General features: G+C 34.0%; 1 protein-coding gene, 1 long non-coding RNA gene and 2 pseudogenes across 6 annotated transcripts; 2 read left to right on the plus strand and 2 right to left on the minus strand.

The window, feature by feature from the left end:
• Positions 1 to 2,854: 2,854 nt before the first annotated feature.
• Positions 2,855 to 7,276, plus strand: AT5G27925 (annotated as a pseudogene; the record flags this gene model as incomplete). Its single annotated transcript has 1 exon — positions 2,855 to 7,276.
• Positions 7,277 to 9,320: 2,044 nt separating this feature from the next.
• Positions 9,321 to 9,618, plus strand: AT5G04585. Its single transcript, NR_142769.1, has one exon. It is a non-coding gene; the product is annotated as an other RNA (long non-coding RNA).
• A 409-nt stretch (positions 9,619 to 10,027) lies between these two features.
• On the minus strand, positions 10,028 to 10,809 carry SADHU5-2 (annotated as a pseudogene; the record flags this gene model as incomplete). Its single annotated transcript has 1 exon — positions 10,028 to 10,809.
• A 175-nt stretch (positions 10,810 to 10,984) lies between these two features.
• Positions 10,985 to 14,543, minus strand: AT5G27930 (Protein phosphatase 2C family protein). 3 transcript variants are annotated; one of them, NM_122675.4, is made up of 6 exons: positions 14,202 to 14,543; positions 13,143 to 13,459; positions 12,670 to 12,981; positions 12,455 to 12,572; positions 12,051 to 12,274; positions 10,985 to 11,589 (listed from the first exon to the last, which is right to left on the minus strand). In NM_122675.4, exons 2-6 carry the CDS (start codon positions 13,386 to 13,388, stop codon positions 11,368 to 11,370), a joined length of 1,122 nt encoding a protein of 373 aa, NP_568503.1. In that variant the 5' UTR covers positions 13,389 to 13,459; positions 14,202 to 14,543; the 3' UTR covers positions 10,985 to 11,367. The 3 variants fall into 3 exon arrangements, with proteins under 3 accessions (NP_568503.1, NP_001332736.1, NP_851086.1); NM_180755.2 differs by having other exon boundaries at positions 11,267 to 11,589; positions 13,143 to 14,224; NM_001344046.1 differs by having other exon boundaries at positions 11,146 to 12,274; positions 13,143 to 14,440.
• Positions 14,544 to 18,429: the final 3,886 nt, after the last annotated feature.

Here is an 18,429-nt window from a genome sequence, read left to right on the forward strand (position 1 = left end):
CTCATGAAAAGGTGACTGGTTGAGACTTTTTCAATATCTAGTTTATCACTAAAATATTTAAATAATGATTGAACGGATGATATCTGGGAAATTAATATGCGATTAGTTGGCACTTTCCTGTCTCTTATTCGATTTTCAGCCTCAGGTCAATATTCGATTTTACGTTCATGTAAGTTAATGTTTCAACCACTCCAACCTTAAAAGGTTGCGTTTCAATCAACTACACTTTAAATTTCGTTGATTTGAATAGCCTTTCATGTTTTAATATAGTAACAAAAAAAAGGAGTATGAAAAGTTATAAACAATTGATATGTTTTATTTTCACCAAAAATCTTGAGAGATTCCAAAAATACTTCTAATATATGGTTTTATTTTCATTGATACGTTCAGGTTGCTAAAAAGACTAAAAAGATATGTTAATGTATCCTTGAAAAAATATTTGATTATCTCAAGTTCATGTATGTGTTCAACAATTAATGTATGTGCATAAAGAACGAAAAATTGCTTTTTTTTTCTTAGAAACGAATGACATAAACTTTATTTTAGAAAACATCTTGAAATGTTTTGCGAGTTGAGTCTCTTAGGGACAGCATAAAAAGAGCCATATGTAACATATAGACTGGTCCGAGGGAATGCGTATTTAAGTTTTAAAAATCATATAGTGTATCCATAGATTAGATGTTAAAACATATATATATATAGTTTATTGTATATTATTGGTTGTGATATACCTGACCAGAATAAGATCTACCCGAAGTGAGCCTAGAAAAAAAGATGACGACAAAGGTGAAAGACGTACCTTGATCTACAAGTTGCGAGATTCTCGCTTCTCACGTTCTTCTACTTCGTTGACTTCATTTCATTGACCTTAGACAGTGAGGCTTGTAGAGAACCAATGGGCCAAGATTGTTTATCCGTCTATCCTCTCTTTGTTATTTATTATAAAAAATCTTAATTTGCGATAGATTTTTGAAAAAATATATAAAGAAGATTATGAACCGTGGAGATATACGAGCGTGGATATGATGATGTGTTTCCTTTCGTATGATATATAACATTGATTGTTTTGGAACAAGGTGAAGAGTTGTGGGGATTTTATATAGGGAAACTTATGATGATGATGATCACATTTTGTTGGTCTTAGAGTACATCGAATATGTAGATTTTGTTCATATGATGACATCAAATGCAAATATGAGTTCATTGTCTTTCCAAACAAAGAATATGAATCTATGCTAATGTGTCACCTCAAATATTATGGTCCATGTAAAATTTTCAAAGTAATTAATTACCATACATTATATATGTCCACCTATATGTTGATTTTGGTCTACTGCTCCAATTTGCAATCGAATATAGTACATATGTTCTCTACTTGCCATTTTTTTGTCACCATATTATGTGTTTAGGTTAGAGTCATCATCTATTGATTTAGGTTCTTGTCCTCGCAGCGCCGATTTTGTACCGTTGGTTGACTGAATTAAATAGATTAATCGGATTAAACCCGCTAGTTAACCATCACATTTGGCCTTTGCCATTGTAGCCTCACAACTTAGGCAATTTTAGGATTTGATTGGTTAATAGATAGGTGCAAATGCAAGATCTTTTGGTAGCAATGGTTGCTGTTTTAAGAGCTATAAAAATATTTATTTGATTGGTATAAGAGTTGAAAATATGTGTGTTTGTGGGATGTTGTTATATTTTGTTATGGGTGAGTTTAAAACTAATATAATAAAATATGCTATCTAATTATACTAAATCGACAGTCAATTTTTCAATAACTGATGTATTCTCCTTTTGACATCTGGCATAAGTCTCAATTTTTGATGTTTTACTTTCACACAATATGTTAATATTTGCATTCCTAAAAACTTTTATTTTTACTCTTCCACGATCTCCATGACTACAACAGTTGCAAACTAATTAGCAAAGAAGAAGAAACTGTTTCCTTCTTGCAATTGATTGATCACCTTATTTATACGGTTTCATCTTCTTTGCAATTAGTTTACTTTCTTGGCGTAAAGTTGGTCGCTGAAATATACTATTCTACCATTTTTCGCCCACTTTTCTTCATCAAATCAAAATTTCTCATCATTGCTGATCAAGAAGAGAACGAGAACAGAGTTATTCTGAAACACGATAACAGAAGCATTCTAAAACACAATAACAGAGTGAATTGCAGCCAGCAATGATGAAACACGAGAACGAGAGTGATTCTAGCTTTTAAAATCAAATTATGTCGCTGCATATATTTTTAAGGTATCAAATTTGTATCATTCAAGATTTGTATATCTCTTCGTTCTGCATTTGTTGTTCTGGGTCTCAATTTTAGTATCATTTAGATATAAATTGTGAATATATTGATGTTGTAGTATCAATGGAGACAAGCTAGAAGAAACAAGAATGTTTGGGAAAGAGATTGAGAAGACTGAAAAAGGTGAAGAAGACAAAAGACCTAATTCAGCTTCAGACACAACTCAATACGGTGTCGTTGAGTCAGCTCTACCAAATCAGATGACCAAGCCCAATAACATGGTCTGGAGGCCCAAAGCAGAAAAGCAGCCCATTTAGCCCATCCAAGAGCAACGGTCACCTGCAAAACAAGAAGACAAAATTAAGGAAGCTTCAAGGAAATTGCTAAAAGATGAAAGCAATTCCAGCTGTCCAAGTCAAGACCTAATCTTGACTAATAGGTTTGAATGTCTAGAGAGTGAGGACCTAGCTTAACCTAATCTAGAGACTATATAAGAGAGTCTAATGTAATCACAACATTAAGAGAGAAATAAGATGGAAAATATTTCAGTCTCCTTCACATACTATCTCTAAAGCTTACTACTTTCATGGTATCAGAGCCATGGATTCATCAATCCAGCTCTATTCTCATCCGGTTCTACATATCTCAAACTGTGTTACAGTCCAACTAAATGAAAGAAATTACCTTCTTTGGAAGACACAGTTTGAATCCTTTCTCTCTGGCCAAAGTCTCCTGGGGTTTGTCAATGGTGCTATTAAACCTCCTCCAGTCGACAACACTCTGACTCACATTGATGGTCTCACCACAGAGGTTCCGAATCCAGACTATCAAGCATGGCTGAGGTCGGATCAAGTGGTGCGAGCTTGGCTTCTAGGCTCTCTGTCTGAAGATATTCTGCGAGAGGTTGTCCACACCACCACGGCTCAGGATGTTTGGACTACTCTAGCTCTGCACTTTAACAAGGTATCTTCGTCTCGTCTCTTTGAGCTGCAAAGAAAACTGCAAGTTATAGAGAAGTTAGATAAATCGATGGATGATTATCTTAAGGAGATTAAAAGAATCTGTGAACAACTTACTGCTATTGGTAGTCCTGTTAGTGAGAAAATGAAGATTTTTGCTGCATTACATGGTCTTGGCAGAGACTATGAGCCAATAAAAACTTCAATCGAAGGGTCTATGGATCTTGAACCTCAGCCTACCTTTGAATCTATTATCCCTCGGTTAACTGGTTTTGCGGATAGGCTTGCTAGCTACAACACATGCATGGAAGTTTCACCACATATGGCCTTTTATGCAAACTATTCAGGCAAAGGAAGAGGAAGCTTCAATGGGAAACCTGGTGGTAATCAAGGCAAAGGAGGGCAATACTCAACCAAAGGCAGAGGCTTTCCACAGCAAATCACTTCAGGCTCAAGTTCTCCGGGTTCCAACAACACAGAAAACAGAATCATGTGTCAAATTTGTGGAAAACCAGGTCATCCAGCTTTGAAGTGTTGGCATCGTTTTAATAACAGCTATCAGTATGAGGAACTCCCTGCTACCTTGACTGCAATGAGAATTACTGATGTGACTGACCACAATGGAAATGAATGGGTAGGAGACAGCGGTGCAACAGCTCACATTACAAGCTCTCATCAAAACCTGCAACAGTCACAACCATATGGAGGATCAGATGCAGTCATGGTGGGAAATGGAGATTTTCTGCCTATCACTCACACTGGATCAACTACCCTACCAGGAAGCTCAGGTATATTACCTCTTAAAGATGTTTTGGTTTGTCCTAACATTGGAAAATCTCTATTGTCTGTTTCGAAACTTACAAGGGATTATCCATGCTCCATTAATTTTGACTGTGATTATGTCTGTGTGACTGATAAGGCAACAAAGAGGCTTCTGGCTCAGGGAAACAACAGTAATGGCTTGTATGTTCTGAAGGATTCACCAGTTCATGCCTTTTATTCCTCTCGTCAACAAACTATGTCTGAAGATATCTGGCATATGAGACTAGGACATCCAAATCAAGAAGTCCTTCAGTATTTGCACAAGAACAAAGCTGTTAATATCAACAAAAGCTCCAAAGGCATCTGTGAAGCATGTCAGTTTGGTAAAAGCTCAAGGTTACCTTTCTCAAGCTCTTGTTCTACTACTTCAAGGCCTCTCAGAAGATACACTGTGATCTATGGAGACCTGCACCAGTGAAGTCAGTACAAGGCTTCAGTTTTTATGTTATCTTTGTAGACAACTACTCTAGATTCTGTTGGTTTTACCCTCTAAAGAATAAATCAGATTTTCTACCAATATTCCATAAGTTTCAAGCTTTAGTAGAAAATCAGTTTCACAGCAAAATTGGAAGTTTTCAATGTGATGGAGGTGGAGAGTTCACTAGCCTCAACTTTGTGAATCATTTGCATCAACATGGAATCCAACAGTTAATCTCCTGTCCTTATACACCACAACAGAATGGTTTGGCAGAAAGAAAGCATAGGCACCTTATTGAATTGGGATTGGCAATGATGTGTCACAGCCGCATGCCAATGAGATACTGGGTTGAAGGATTCTTCACAGCAAACTTCCTCATTAATCTCCTGCCTTCTTCAGTTCTGTCAGACAACAAAAGTCCCTATGAGGTATTATTTGGTCAGAAACCAGATTATACTTCTCTCAGAGTCTTTGGATGTAGCTGTTATCCTACATTAAGAGATTATGCAAAGAACAAATTTGATCCAAGGTCTCTGAAGTGTGTGTTTCTTGGATATAATGAAAAGTATAAGGGATACAGATGCTTACTGATTTCAACAGGTCGAGTTTACATCAGTCGTCATGTGCTATTCGATGAGGAGGACTTCCCATTCCATAAGGTATCGGCTTCCCCACAGTTCATCACTACTCCACTTCGCATGGCTTGGCAAAAGAGTTTTCAACCTCAGACATCAGAAACAACAGTTAGTTCAGACCAGAATCAGAAAGTATATGCTCAGATCGACATAGAAGCTTCAGCAATACCTATTCCTGCTACTTTTCCAACTAGTGGTGATACTGGGAGTTCTGGGTGTACGGCAGGCATTGATCCTGTTCCTATAGGCAACAGCTCTTTAGTATCATCACCTAGCTTGGCAAATGTAGTGACATCTGCAACAACAGAAACAGCTACAACAAGTCAGTCATCAGCAACAACAACAGAAACAACTACAGAAAATAGAGGATTATCAGTACCTACTGTATCATCTGTTAGACAGTCTCAAAGACATCACATGGTTACAAGATCTCAGGTGGGAATTAGAAAACTAAATCCCAAGTATGCTCTTCTTACTTCGAGAGTCAAATATCCTGAACCAAAAACAGTAACTTCTGCCTTAAAAGATGAAGGATGGAATAAAGCGATGCATGAAGAGTATGGAAACTGTCAAGAAGCAGGAACATGGTCTCTTGTACCTTATTCTCCAGATATGCACGTGTTGGGCAGTAAATGGGTCTTCAGAACCAAGCTCAATGCAGATGGATCTCTGGATAAATTAAAGGCCAGGTTAGTTGCTAAAGGATTTGATCAAGAAGAAGGAATTGATTACCTTGAAACTTACAGCCCTGTAGTAAGAACTGCTACTGTAAGGACTATTCTTCATGTGGCAACAATCATGGGTTGGGAAATCAAGCAAATGGATGTGAAAAACGCCTTCCTCCATGGTGATCTCACAGAAACCGTCTATATGACACAACCTGCTGGGTTTATTGATCCTGCAAAAAGAGATCATGTCTGTCACTTATACAAATCACTCTATGGATTAAAACAGTCACCAAGAGCATGGTTTGACAAGTTCAGCACTTATCTTTTGGAGTTTGGCTTCATCTGCAGTATGTCTGACCCTTCTCTCTTCATCTACATAAAAGGAAAAGATATAATCATGCTTCTTCTTTATGTTGATGATATGGCAATCACGGGAAATAGCTCAGATACCTTAGCTACTCTCCTTGTGGAACTCAGTAAACGCTTCAGAATGAAAGACATGGGTCAGCTACACTATTTTCTTGGTATACAGGCGCAATTCCATTCAGGGGGACTGTTTCTCTCGCAACAGAAGTACGCAGAGGACCTCCTTGCTGTAGCTGGTATGCTTGACTGTGCTCCCATGCCAACACCCCTGGCTCTACAATTAAACAAGGTATCTCATCAAGACCAACAATTTGAAAACCCAACATATTTCAGAAGTTTGGCAGGAAAGCTTCAGTATCTTACCTTGACTAGACCTGATATACAATTCGCTGTGAATTATGTGTGCCAAAAGATGCACATGCCTACCGTTGCAGACTTCAATCTCCTGAAACGAATCATCGGGTACATAAAAGGAACTGTAACCATGGGAATTTCTTTTAACAAGGAGACAGACTGTACCTTGAGAGCTTATAGCGACAGTGACTATGGAGGTTGTGAAACAACAAGCAGATCGACTGGTGGGTTCTGTACCTTCCTTGGAAACAACATTATCTCCTGGCAGTCACAGAAACAACCAACTGTTGCTAAAAGTTCTACAGAAGCAGAATATAGAGCTCTATCAGAAGCAGCTTCGGAAATTACCTGGCTATGCAAGATTCTGAAAGAACTCGGTATTCCTCTTCATCAAACACCAGAACTATACGGGGATAATCTCTCCTCTGTTTACCTCACTGCGAATCCGACTTTCCACAAGAAGAGTAAGCACTTTGCCAATCATTACCACTACGTTCGGGAACAGGTTGCTCTGGGAACTCTTCGGGTCACTCACATCTCGAACCAGTTTCAGATCGCAGACATCTTCACCAAATCTCTGCCTCACGGTCCTTTCTCTTCTCTTCGATTCAAACTTGGCGTAGATGTTCCACCCACTCCAAATTTGAGGGGGACTATCAATGGAGACAAGCTAGAAGAAACAAGAATGTTTGGGAAAGAGATCGAGAAGACTGAAAAAGGTGAAGAAGACAAAAGACCTAATTCAGCTTCAGACACAACTCAATACGGTGTCGTTGAGTCAGCTCTACCAAATCAGATGACCAAGCCCAATAACATGGTCTGGAGGCCCAAAGCAGAAAAGCAGCCCATTTAGCCCATCCAAGAGCAACGGTCACCTGCAAAACAAGAAGACAAAATTAAGGAAGCTTCAAGGAAATTGCTAAAAGATGAAAGCAATTCCAGCTGTCCAAGTCAAGACCTAATCTTGACTAATAGGTTTGAATGTCTAGAGAGTGAGGACCTAGCTTAACCTAATCTAGAGACTATATTGGAGAGTCTAATGTAATCACAACATTAAGAGAGAAATAAGATGGAAAATATTTCAGTCTCCTTCACATACTATCTCTAAAGCTGACTACTTTCATGTAGAAGTTGGGCACATCGAATACATGGGATTCAATGTCCTGGCTTTATGGGAAAGAAGAACGGGAAACGAACAATTCTGCGGAGCAAATTGTGAATGCTAAATTGTTAGATCGTGAGGTAACTGTCATTTATTTTGTTTGGTTTTCACTAATCGTTGATCACATATTTGATTACGCGTTTGAGTTAGTGACAGCACAATAGAAAAGAAGCCATACAAGCACCACATCTTTTGCCATGAATACACCCATCAATCCACATCCATACTATGGTATGCTACGATCAAATCTTACTCCTAAACTACTAGAATGTATGTAGATTCATGATCAGCTGTTTCTGTTTTGTTTTGTTTTTTTTTAAAACAGGCCCAGCCTCGATTGATTCAGCACTTTCTAAAGATACTTTATCAGGTAACTCTCTCGCTCAAGGCATTTATTCAATTTACAATGCTTCTCCGGTTTCTTTTCCTTAAAGCTAAAGACCAGTACCTGACATTTTCTTGGTTCAAGTAAAGTTTTTTTTTGTTCACTTTGAAATGTCCAGTTCTTTCTATTTTCTTGCAAAATTTGCAGACGTTACAGTAGCTAATTCTGCAGAATCTTTCTTCCGTTCCAACTCTAATTGTTGTTAAGTGGGTGAGTTCATGGAGACTTGCAGCGTTTGTAATTGTTTGTATCCTTATACATGTGGTATGTATATTAACCAGTGACTTGATAATAACTTAAACTATCTACAAAGTTTATTTATTTCTAAGGGTGGAATAAGATTATTTGCATGATTTAGGTTTGAGAATCATTATGGAAAATGGCAACGGGTTCACTATGTGTCACAAAAGCAATGCAACATGAACTGGATCAGAATTAGTGTGGTGAGATGAAATTTCTCATAGATACCTGTTATATTTGATTATAAAGTAAAAAGTGATGTGATTCTGATTCTATGCAATAATATTCTGAGTTGGTGTTTTTTGGGCAGCAACAAGGTAGATAAAAAGCTCTTGGAGAAAGTTATAGGTGAAAAGAGTATGCACTTTGGCTCCATCGTTAAGGTTTCTCAAACATATTTATCAGGCCATTTAATCCGTTTATAAGGGTGAAATCTCTAGACCAACCACCATGTTTCCTATCACAAAGACACAATCGGCGATGATAAACTAACAATTGAAGAGAAGAGATAAGACTGAGATTGTTTTACATCTGTATTTATTCTTATACCAATTAGTTGTCGTTTTTTTTCTTTTTCATTTAAATGTTCTTCGAAAAATTCAGTAGTTAATATAATTTTCAATTAGTAAAACAAAGTACCACGTCCGTGCTTAGCACGGGCATAATGCTAGTTTAAATATATATTCAAATATGTTTAATTAATATTGTGTTATTTTTTTAAACTTGAGTGTTGTTTCATTTTGCAAACTCTAACAACAAACTTTGGTTAAGATTAAAGTAAATGCATTTGTTACAGTCTTTCATAATTTTTCAACTAAAGTGATTAGTGATGCTGTTGTTTCATTTCCAAACTCTAATCACCTAAGCTATGGTCAAAGCTTTAAAGTGAGTGTATCTGTTACAGTGTTTGGATAAATTTCCAACTATATGGATATTGTTGATTCACAACTTACTTTTTTGAGGGTTATTATAAATTTAGGCATATTTTGGGCCAAAAATTATAAAAAATGCATATTTCAATTGGGCTTACAATCCTAGGCATTTTTGGCCTATTAAAAGTCTTTTTGCCCTGAAGTTCACTCTTCATCGTTTCCTTCTCTTCCTCTTCATCCCTTCCTTTTCTTCTTCATATTTCCAGAAAATTTTAATTTTGTTCTTGAGAAAATTCTTTTTTGATTACAAACACTAAACCCTAAGGAATGATACTAAAACTCAAACAAAATAATTAAATGAACCGTTTGAGATATAAAAAACGGATGAACCAATTACGAAATAAAAATTTGAGATCTTATCATTGTCTTCTTCGAGCTCGTTTATCATGATACGTGAGTCATGACCATCACTTCTCACCGCCGCCCAACATTGCTGTTGCCGAAGCTTATATATTGTCGTCGTTCCGTTGTTGTAAGCGGAGATCTTGTCCGATGTCTTCCATTACGTTAAAAAATTGAATTAATCGATTCAATCAAAGAAACAATCTCAGATTAATAATTTAAAAAAAAAAAAATCAAAGAAACAATCTCATCAATTGGAGGAACCTCAAAATTGATTGCGGAAAGAAATTCTAGACCCAAATTTAATTTTTAATTAATTTGAAAAGGGCAAAATCGTCAATAAAAGGTAATAGAAGTACACATTCGCGTAAGACATGTGTAAAATGTTTAATCATACAATACCCTTCATTTTATTGTGCTATTTTCATAATTGATCATACTTTTCTGACCATTTTGTGTTTGTGTGTCAACTACACTCTTACTTCATTACTTTTTTTTTTCTTTTTTTTTTCTTTCTATTATCTGCCTTGTATTAAAATTAGATACCCACAAATTTGGGATTGGGCTTTGGTTTACAATGAAAAACAAAGATAAAGGCAAATCAGAAAAAAATTATCGGAAAAGAGGATCTTGCCCTGGTGACACTGTGGCGCAGAGAGTCCGACCATTGGCACCGGCGGATGCAAGAACCACAGCTTTGCAGCGGATCGAAGTATCTAGTAAACAGAGATGAAGCATCCGACTCCCGATTCTGTTCCTTTTCCCTTGATCAACTGTTCCCACCACAGATCTCTTGGTATGGTCAACCCTCCGACATCACGACACGCCGTTGTCAGCTCCCGAACCTAGCAAGTCGACAATCTCAAGCATAACCCCTCCTTTTCAATCCGGCGAATCTTTGATTTACCTAACAAAAAACCTTCAATTCGGCCAGGAGGAAGCAGATCACGGTGGTGTTAGAGGTTGATGGCTCAATCGGAAACCCAAACACATTGAATCCGCTATAGGCAACAAGATCCAGGAGGATCCATCATTAACCATCATGGCGATTCGGCACCACCCACCTTCTCCACATCGACTTCCGCCGTAGTTGCAGAGACCGATACGACGGCTGAACCACGAGAAGAATCCGTTACACCAGCCGACGTCCACAACCAAAAGAAACAGTAATGAATCTCTACTTCCAACATGTTGGATCCGCAAACACATCGAAAGGGACAAAATCACACCACTACCGACGGAGAAGGGATCTTGTTCACCCCTGAAATTTCATTGATGTTACCCATTTTGTATGTAACATTGTTTCTTCTTTGATGTTGACAACTTTATAGTTGTAAAATACAATAGCCACTAACAATAGCCACTAACAAGTGTGAAGATATATATCTTAAACACTAAACTACCAAAAGAAAATTGTGAAGATAGATATTTGGACAATTCCACTCACGATTACTATTGCTTTTGATGTCGAACAAAAACGTTACTTGCTGGTTTAGAAAATATAGGATCAAAATAATGCATCTACATGACTACATCAATGGAAACGAAACCAAATTGGGCCAAGCCCATTAATTAAAAAGGAGACACCCAACATTAGATATCTACTTTTGTCCATCAAACTTTGTTTTATGATTTTTATCTTGTGGTATATTATTATACACTTCGGAATCGGTTGTTCCGTTCCTTTTCCTGGTATCAACTTATGTGAACAATGAGACATTGAGACGATAAATCAACTCATGATGGCTTCGACCAAAAAAACGCATTTCGGATTTCAAAAGGAATGTTACAAATGTAACATCATCGCTGATCTATTTACAACACAAAGTTTTACTTTAAAATCGTCATGGCATGATGATGTTGTGATAGAGATGACGATGAAGAAGAATGGAGGAAGAGGCAGACGACTGACATATCATCCATGGAGTATCCTCGTCTCTTTTTCTTCCAAGCCCGAACCGCTTGCTCTACTAATCGCTTAGCCGCCTTAGGCCGCTCAGCCGTTGAGGAGACAATCTCTATAGCCTCTTGGTTAGAGATCACATCCCATATCTTTTACATTCAAACCAAAGAGAAATAAAAAGATTAATTACTAAAGATGCCGATAAATAATTTAATTAAGACTGTACAACCAAGATAAACCAAGTCGATTCAAATCGAACCAAAATGTATACAAACACCAAAATTTATATACATTTGAACTTTAAAAATCTATCTACCTAAACATCAAAGCCGAACCAAAACCACTCAAGTCGATTCATAATAGATTTATATACCAATGAGTAATTTTCATTAAACCAAAAAACTCAAACCAAGGAAAACCTAAATTCGGATTAAAAATTCCTAAATCAAATAAACAATATTCCAATTTGCTTTTCTTTTGGTATTACCAAGTCTCTTATTCAAATGTGGTTATTTCTTTTCTTTTTCAAATTGACTTTTTATAACTTTTTGAACGTTTTAAGAGTGTGGATGAGTATATTTTGTTTGTGTAAAGGTTTATAAGTATTTACCCCATCACTGGCCAAGATTATGAAGTGGTCTTTAGTAGAGATGTGTCTTTGAGTGACTTCAGGGACTGAGACCAATCCATACTCTTTAATACAGTAGTCTCCGAATGCTCTTGACATTGCGAGCCCCGGTGTTTCTGCGTCTGGCTGCCACACACGATGGACTCCCGGCTCATCATCTAGACAGAAAACCCGCCCTTTGCAGCCAATTATCCGCTCCTTCTCCTCTGTTTTGTTTTTCAAAGCAACCCAAATTCAAGATTAAGAGTCAAGAATTCACTAGAATATACATATAAGATTTGTATTTTGTTTGCTTCTTTGATTTCTAAGAGGACGGAAGTTAAAACTTCCGAGATCTAGTAAGGTAAAAATGCTTATGGAATTTAAGAGGGATTAAGAAAACTAACGTGGTAGATTCGGTTTGAAATCGAGGGTGAGCTGAACCGCAACCAAGCTTCCCTCATCCGACTCCATGGCTAGTACCGCTCTTGAATCGCCTACATTTGCTACATAAATAACTTCACCCTACATACGCCAATAAACCATTAATCAGTGAACAGAAAAATTCTCAAAAAACGTTTACTAACAATAGGAAGAAACTAATATTCATTTTAAGTTTTACCTGTCTCACAATGGTTAGAGCTGTTGTGCCGCTATAGTAAGAATCGATCTTGCGGTGATGTTCAAGCTCTTGATCAACCGTTGCACACGTTTTTAGATAGGATTGCTTCCATATGTCGAATCTTGAGATTTTTTTATTAGAGCCTTCGAGGTCGAGCTCGGGTTCTAGAGTGGCCTGAGCAAGAATCTTTTGCCAGTTGCAAAGAAGCGACAAAGGCATTGAGTTTCTTACTTGTTTGGCTACATAGTGACCCCATGGACCGTGTCCATCGAATATCCCGCAGAAGATCATGTCTTCTTGGCACCCAAATCCCTGTTTACCAAAGATAAATGAGACTTTTTACAAGCATAAGTACTTTTTCATAAGAGTCTTGTGAAAATATTTAATTTAAGACGCAACGAGAAGCTATAAACATACTCATAAAGCGGTAAATAACATAAAGGACTATATAAATCAAGATGATGTTATTGTACCTCCCAAACGAGTGCACAATCCTGATTAACGCCTTTTTCGCCGCGTTTGGAGAAAAGAGAGGCTAAATTATTAGATCCTTGTACATTAACATAACCAGAGGATTTCAGAATCAATTCTTTTTTCTTAGCCTCGCTTGCCATCTCATCAGCAGCTTCCTTTGCGTCGCAGTTTCCATTGTTGTTCTTCACTTTCTTTATAGAAAATGATCGAGCTAATCCATTGAACATCGATGAGAAATGTCCCATCTTTTAAATACCCCAAAAGATTAATATATCAAGCAACAACGAGAAACTTTCTCCTTAAGCTTCAGATGATCCTTAAAAAACAAGAAACCAAAACTTCTTTAGAAACTTTGATAGTGCTACAAGGAGATCATAAAACAGAGGTTAAATCTTAAAAGTAAGAAGATGAGTCATAGTGTTGAGAATCTAGACACTTTGAAAAACAACAACAAAAATTGAACTTCAAGTGGAATATTCATAAGTCTGACATGGAATTCCATTGAAACAAGCTTCTAAGATTTATCTTTGATGTACATGATTTTGACTTGAAGGGAAAGAGAGTTTCTGTTTAAAGAAAACACATCTAGAGATATTTCTTAATAAGGAAATGTAAAACAAGTTGCAAGATTCCAAGATTCTTCTCTTTTGCTTTTTCAGGGAAAACTAACAAGAAACAAAAAAAATGAGAACTTTCTCAGCATGTTGTTGCTTAATACTATATATTAATATGAACACCTAAAAGGCTAAAAGAAGCAAACACTCTTAATCTCCATAGATTTGCTTCAAAAATAAGTTTGATAAGATAAAAATTTCTAAATTTGAGACAAAGGAGCAAAAATCTTCATATCACCCGAAGTGAAAAAGTGACGACCAATTTTACACAATTTTTTTTTTACTTTTTATATCAAGAACTAAAAACCTTGGTTTACTTGGATTCAGAAGTAGAAAGGAAAAAAGACAGAACCCAAGAAAGGTTTCTCTTCAGCTTTCATTTAGATCTTGTCACAGACCAATCATATTCTTCTTACATGTATAAAGAGAGAGAAAGATTTAGACCTTTGAAATGGCACGTAAGGATAAACGCTCGAGAAAAGCTGGCTAAAGTATCCACCGGAGAAGTAGCTAATGGAGCGACGAGAGAAAAATATCAGAATCCATTTAATGGAACAATTAAGGATTGGAGTTGAAACTATTTTTAAGAATAGTTAAACTTTTTTTTCTGGTACGTTGTTTGTCTCTGTTCATTTTTTATCTTGTGGCAGGAGAAAGGACAAAGAAGTAGCACGACATCGTCTTTGTTGGGTTTGGTCTTTTGTGGTTGATATAAAATCATTAAATTTCAATTATTACATTTCTCCACGATATTTTGTTGATTTTATGTATGTTTTTAAAATGTAGGTTCTTTGAATAAATTATTGAAAAATAAAATTGTTTGATTTAGAACAATATTGTTTGGGATTATACTAAAGAACGACAGCTACATGATATATTTGATATAATTAGACAAATATATCTTCTCGATTGACCATAACAATTTAAAGAACTTAAATAGTTTTAAATGATGTTAAGATTTGATCATAAACGATAGATTATTGTCAGAAAAAAATATTTAATAAAATTGGGTACATGATGAAATGGGTTATGAGATGGCTGACTATGTCCCAATCGTTACATCAAGGGTCAAATGAAACAGATCCAAAACATTCAGTAAATATTACAATTCTTCGAGAATACTAATCAAATTTGTTTAATTCTTCACTTATATATTTCTGATATTTTTTCGCAAATCAGAAGTCAAAGTTAACTAATTTCGCAAATCAGAAGACAAAATTTTCTTGTGGTTAACTATTAACATAAATCATAATAATTGGTACAAAATTAGGTAACCGAGAGTTGTTAAAAGATATTAAAATTAGGCAAGCAAGTAAAGAAAATCATATTCCATAGTTGGGGAATCCAATCATACATATATGATGTTATCATTGATTATTTATTTAACATTGTTATGAAATATATTAATACTTTTAAATGGAATTGCGTCATATGATTATCGTGATAACTATATTCCCGCATGTCAACGAAACCAATTTAGAGTAAAATATTCAAGTATTGTTATGAAAGTGAATATTTAAATACGTACGTGAACGTGAACATAGTTGATGTATTACATACGTATATGATTAAAATATTATCAACTATCTTTCTAACTGAACAAAAATTAGGTCAATATCAACACTTTAAAATTAGGTAAATTTAAAATTTATAACTTTCACTTTATTTATGCATATGTCAGTTTGAGTAAAGTTAATTTTGTAAGTTACCATTTGTTTACTATTACTTTTAGACTTAGAGAGCTTTCTCTCACCAATTAGAGTTCTTGGCTTTGTCTTAAAAGGTTTGCCATTAGTAGGTTATCAATCACAAAAATAAAAACAAAGTAATGAAACTAGTTATAATATATTAATATCACCAAGAAAATAGCATTACAAAAAATGTATGAAAGTATCACAAAGAGTAACAAGCGTTATCGTTTATTGCTTTTGCTTGACTATATGTTAAATGAAGTTTTACATAACAGATTTTGTATCAAGTATCGGATACAATGAATTTATATTAGGATAAAAACATATAAGAGATTTTAATCAAACAGATTATTTTGGCTACGCATTTTGTTTACCGACCAAATAAGATGGGTAGAAAAAGCATGAAATCGATAGAAATGACTTGACAATAATGCTCTCTTAACTTTTAGTAAAGTCTAGTAGAAGGCACTGCACTAATTAATAATTTTCAAAACTCAGACAATAAAGAAAGAAAAATTGCTAGAAGTTACAAGCAAAGGGGTACCTGTAAACTACAAAAGATTGTTTCATTCAAAAAAAAAAAAACTACAAAAACATGCTTCGCTTGTTAGCAGCAATAAATTATATGCTAATGTTTACATTTCCCTATGTTATAAGAATAAAACGAACTAGATTTTAATCCGCGGTATACCGCGGGACGATTTATTTTTTGAAAGTAATATATATTAAAATTTGCAAATTTTATTTTTATAAAATATTTATATTTTACAGTTTATAATTGTTATTAAGTAACGTTATACCACGAATCCATGAGACAATTGTTAAAAAACTGAAGTTTTAACCCCTGTTAAAACAGCATATTAATAATATTTTAAAATTTTATAAATATTGATTCAAATACATCCACCATATAACCCAATTACAAAATAAAACCCGTTCTGTAATTTCTTTACCCGTCCCGTGATTTGTTTTTTAATGTAGTAATTTTTTAAATTAAGAATTATTTTTTATATATAAAAGTTTTGCAAATTGTATCATTCTCTAATACATTTATATTTTATAGTTTAATTTTATATACAGTAACATTATACATACCACATAACATTTTTGGTTTTATATAATCTTTTCTAAATTAGGATGATTTGATATGTTTAATATTAATGGTCTTAAAAATAATAAATTAAAGCTTTAACCCGTATTAAAACGGTGAATTAATTATATTTTACTTTTTTTATTAATGTTGATTCAAAAACCCGTCCCTCCAAATCCGTCTTGCCAAAAAGTCATTTATTTTATTAATATTAATTTTGTTAATGATATGACTCTGAATTTTAATCTAAACATTTTAGCTAATAACATAAGAGTGCACCATATTTATTTAATAGGGGAATGTACCATATGACCCGAATGCACTTTTATACAAATCCACCAAAAAAGTCTTGCAAAAATACTATAGAGATAAGAAACGATAGTCGGTTTTGATAGGTATAAGATTAGCAAATATATTAGTTAGCTTAAATTAGTTAAAGAATACAAATTGAAAAGCTATATTACACTTTATTCGAATATAGTATTAAAACTTATATAACATAGAGATTTGATAAATTTTTAATTGTTGAATACTTTTTTTGTGCTAATTTTTATGTGATTAAGATTTAATTGATTTCGTATATAAAATATTAAATTGACTTATTTGTTTATTATTTGGTAACAGATAGATATTTGAATATTCAGTATATTTTGCTTCAGTTTAGGAAATCTTTGATGATCCTTCTTTAGATCCAATAAGCCCTATAATCTAGATATTAACCTGCAGTATACCGCAGGTAGGCTTATATTTTAGTTAAACTAAATTTTTTTATTGTAAAGATGATTTAAAAATATATGATATTATTTGATTTGATTTTAAATGTATAGTAAATTGTGAGTTGTATATGTTTTGTTGATATTATCTATATTGTTTAGTGTTTAAAATTATACACTTGTAGTTTGATTGTTAATTTAAGAGTTTCACCTGTAGTATACCATCTTGTATTAATATCGATCTAAACCCGTCAATTCTAGGATTTTCCAGCTTGTATTAAAAATTGAATCACATCTAATATGTTATTAATTATTGTAGTATATAAGATTATAAATTTTCAATATAATATGTATGAAATTGAATATAAATATTTCAAATTATGACCCGTTACTTAGTAGAAAGTTTTCTTAAATCTATTTTTCACCCGTTATAATATTTTTTCATGTATTGAACAGTTTATATTCGTTTTTAAAAATTCAAATTATGGCATATACGAAAAAACTCTAATTTGTTTTTTATAATGATGATATTATTTTTCCGCAAAAATAGATCATATAAAGATGAGAAGTGAACTATAATAATTAATAAAAAATTAATATGATAATTTAGATATCAAATATAATTTGTTGATTTTAATAGGTTACTTTTTTGGAAATTAATAATGTATTTCATTTTTCTAATTAAATTAAATTAATTAAAATTTAGATATCAAATCTTATATGTTGATTTTGATTGGTTATTATTTTTGGAAATTAATAATGTATTTCGTTTTTTAATTAAATTTAATTAATTAAATTAGTATTTGACTTTTTAATCCTTAAAGAGATAAATTAATTTACTCTTTAAATTTTTATTTCTAATGGCATACCTATGTAATTACTTACAAAAATTAAGGTTACATTTAAAATGTACTTCCCAAATAATATAGTAGGATAATAACTTAATATATAAGGGATATGTCTTTGATATTGTAGAATTTCATATGCGTAGAACATTCGAAAAAATCATCTTTAGAAAACCAGAAGGTGTAGGATGATCCAATTAATATAAATTTATATTTCTCTAAGTTAATATCATGTTGTTTAGGGCTGTTTACTATAAAAACATTGTTCTTGCATGATCAAACGAGTTATGCTGAATTAGATATGCTTATAACCCTTGCCAAACAAAATAATTA

The sequence above is a fragment of the Arabidopsis thaliana genome, chromosome 5 (genome assembly GCF_000001735.4).
Source record: "Arabidopsis thaliana chromosome 5, partial sequence".
Taxonomy (NCBI): Eukaryota; Viridiplantae; Streptophyta; class Magnoliopsida; order Brassicales; family Brassicaceae; genus Arabidopsis; species Arabidopsis thaliana.

Bases quoted from the DNA above. Each gene is read 5' to 3' on its own strand.
- AT5G27930 (NM_122675.4), bottom strand. From the start codon at position 13,388: ATGGGACATTTCTCATCGATGTTCAATGGATTAGCTCGATCATTTTCT. The intron at 12,982-13,142 runs GTACAATAACAT...TTTGGTAAACAG, and splicing joins ATTGTGCACTCGTTTGGGAG to GGATTTGGGTGCCAAGAAGA. The intron at 12,275-12,454 runs GTTAGTTTTCTT...AAAACAAAACAG, and splicing joins TTTCAAACCGAATCTACCAC to AGGAGAAGGAGCGGATAATT.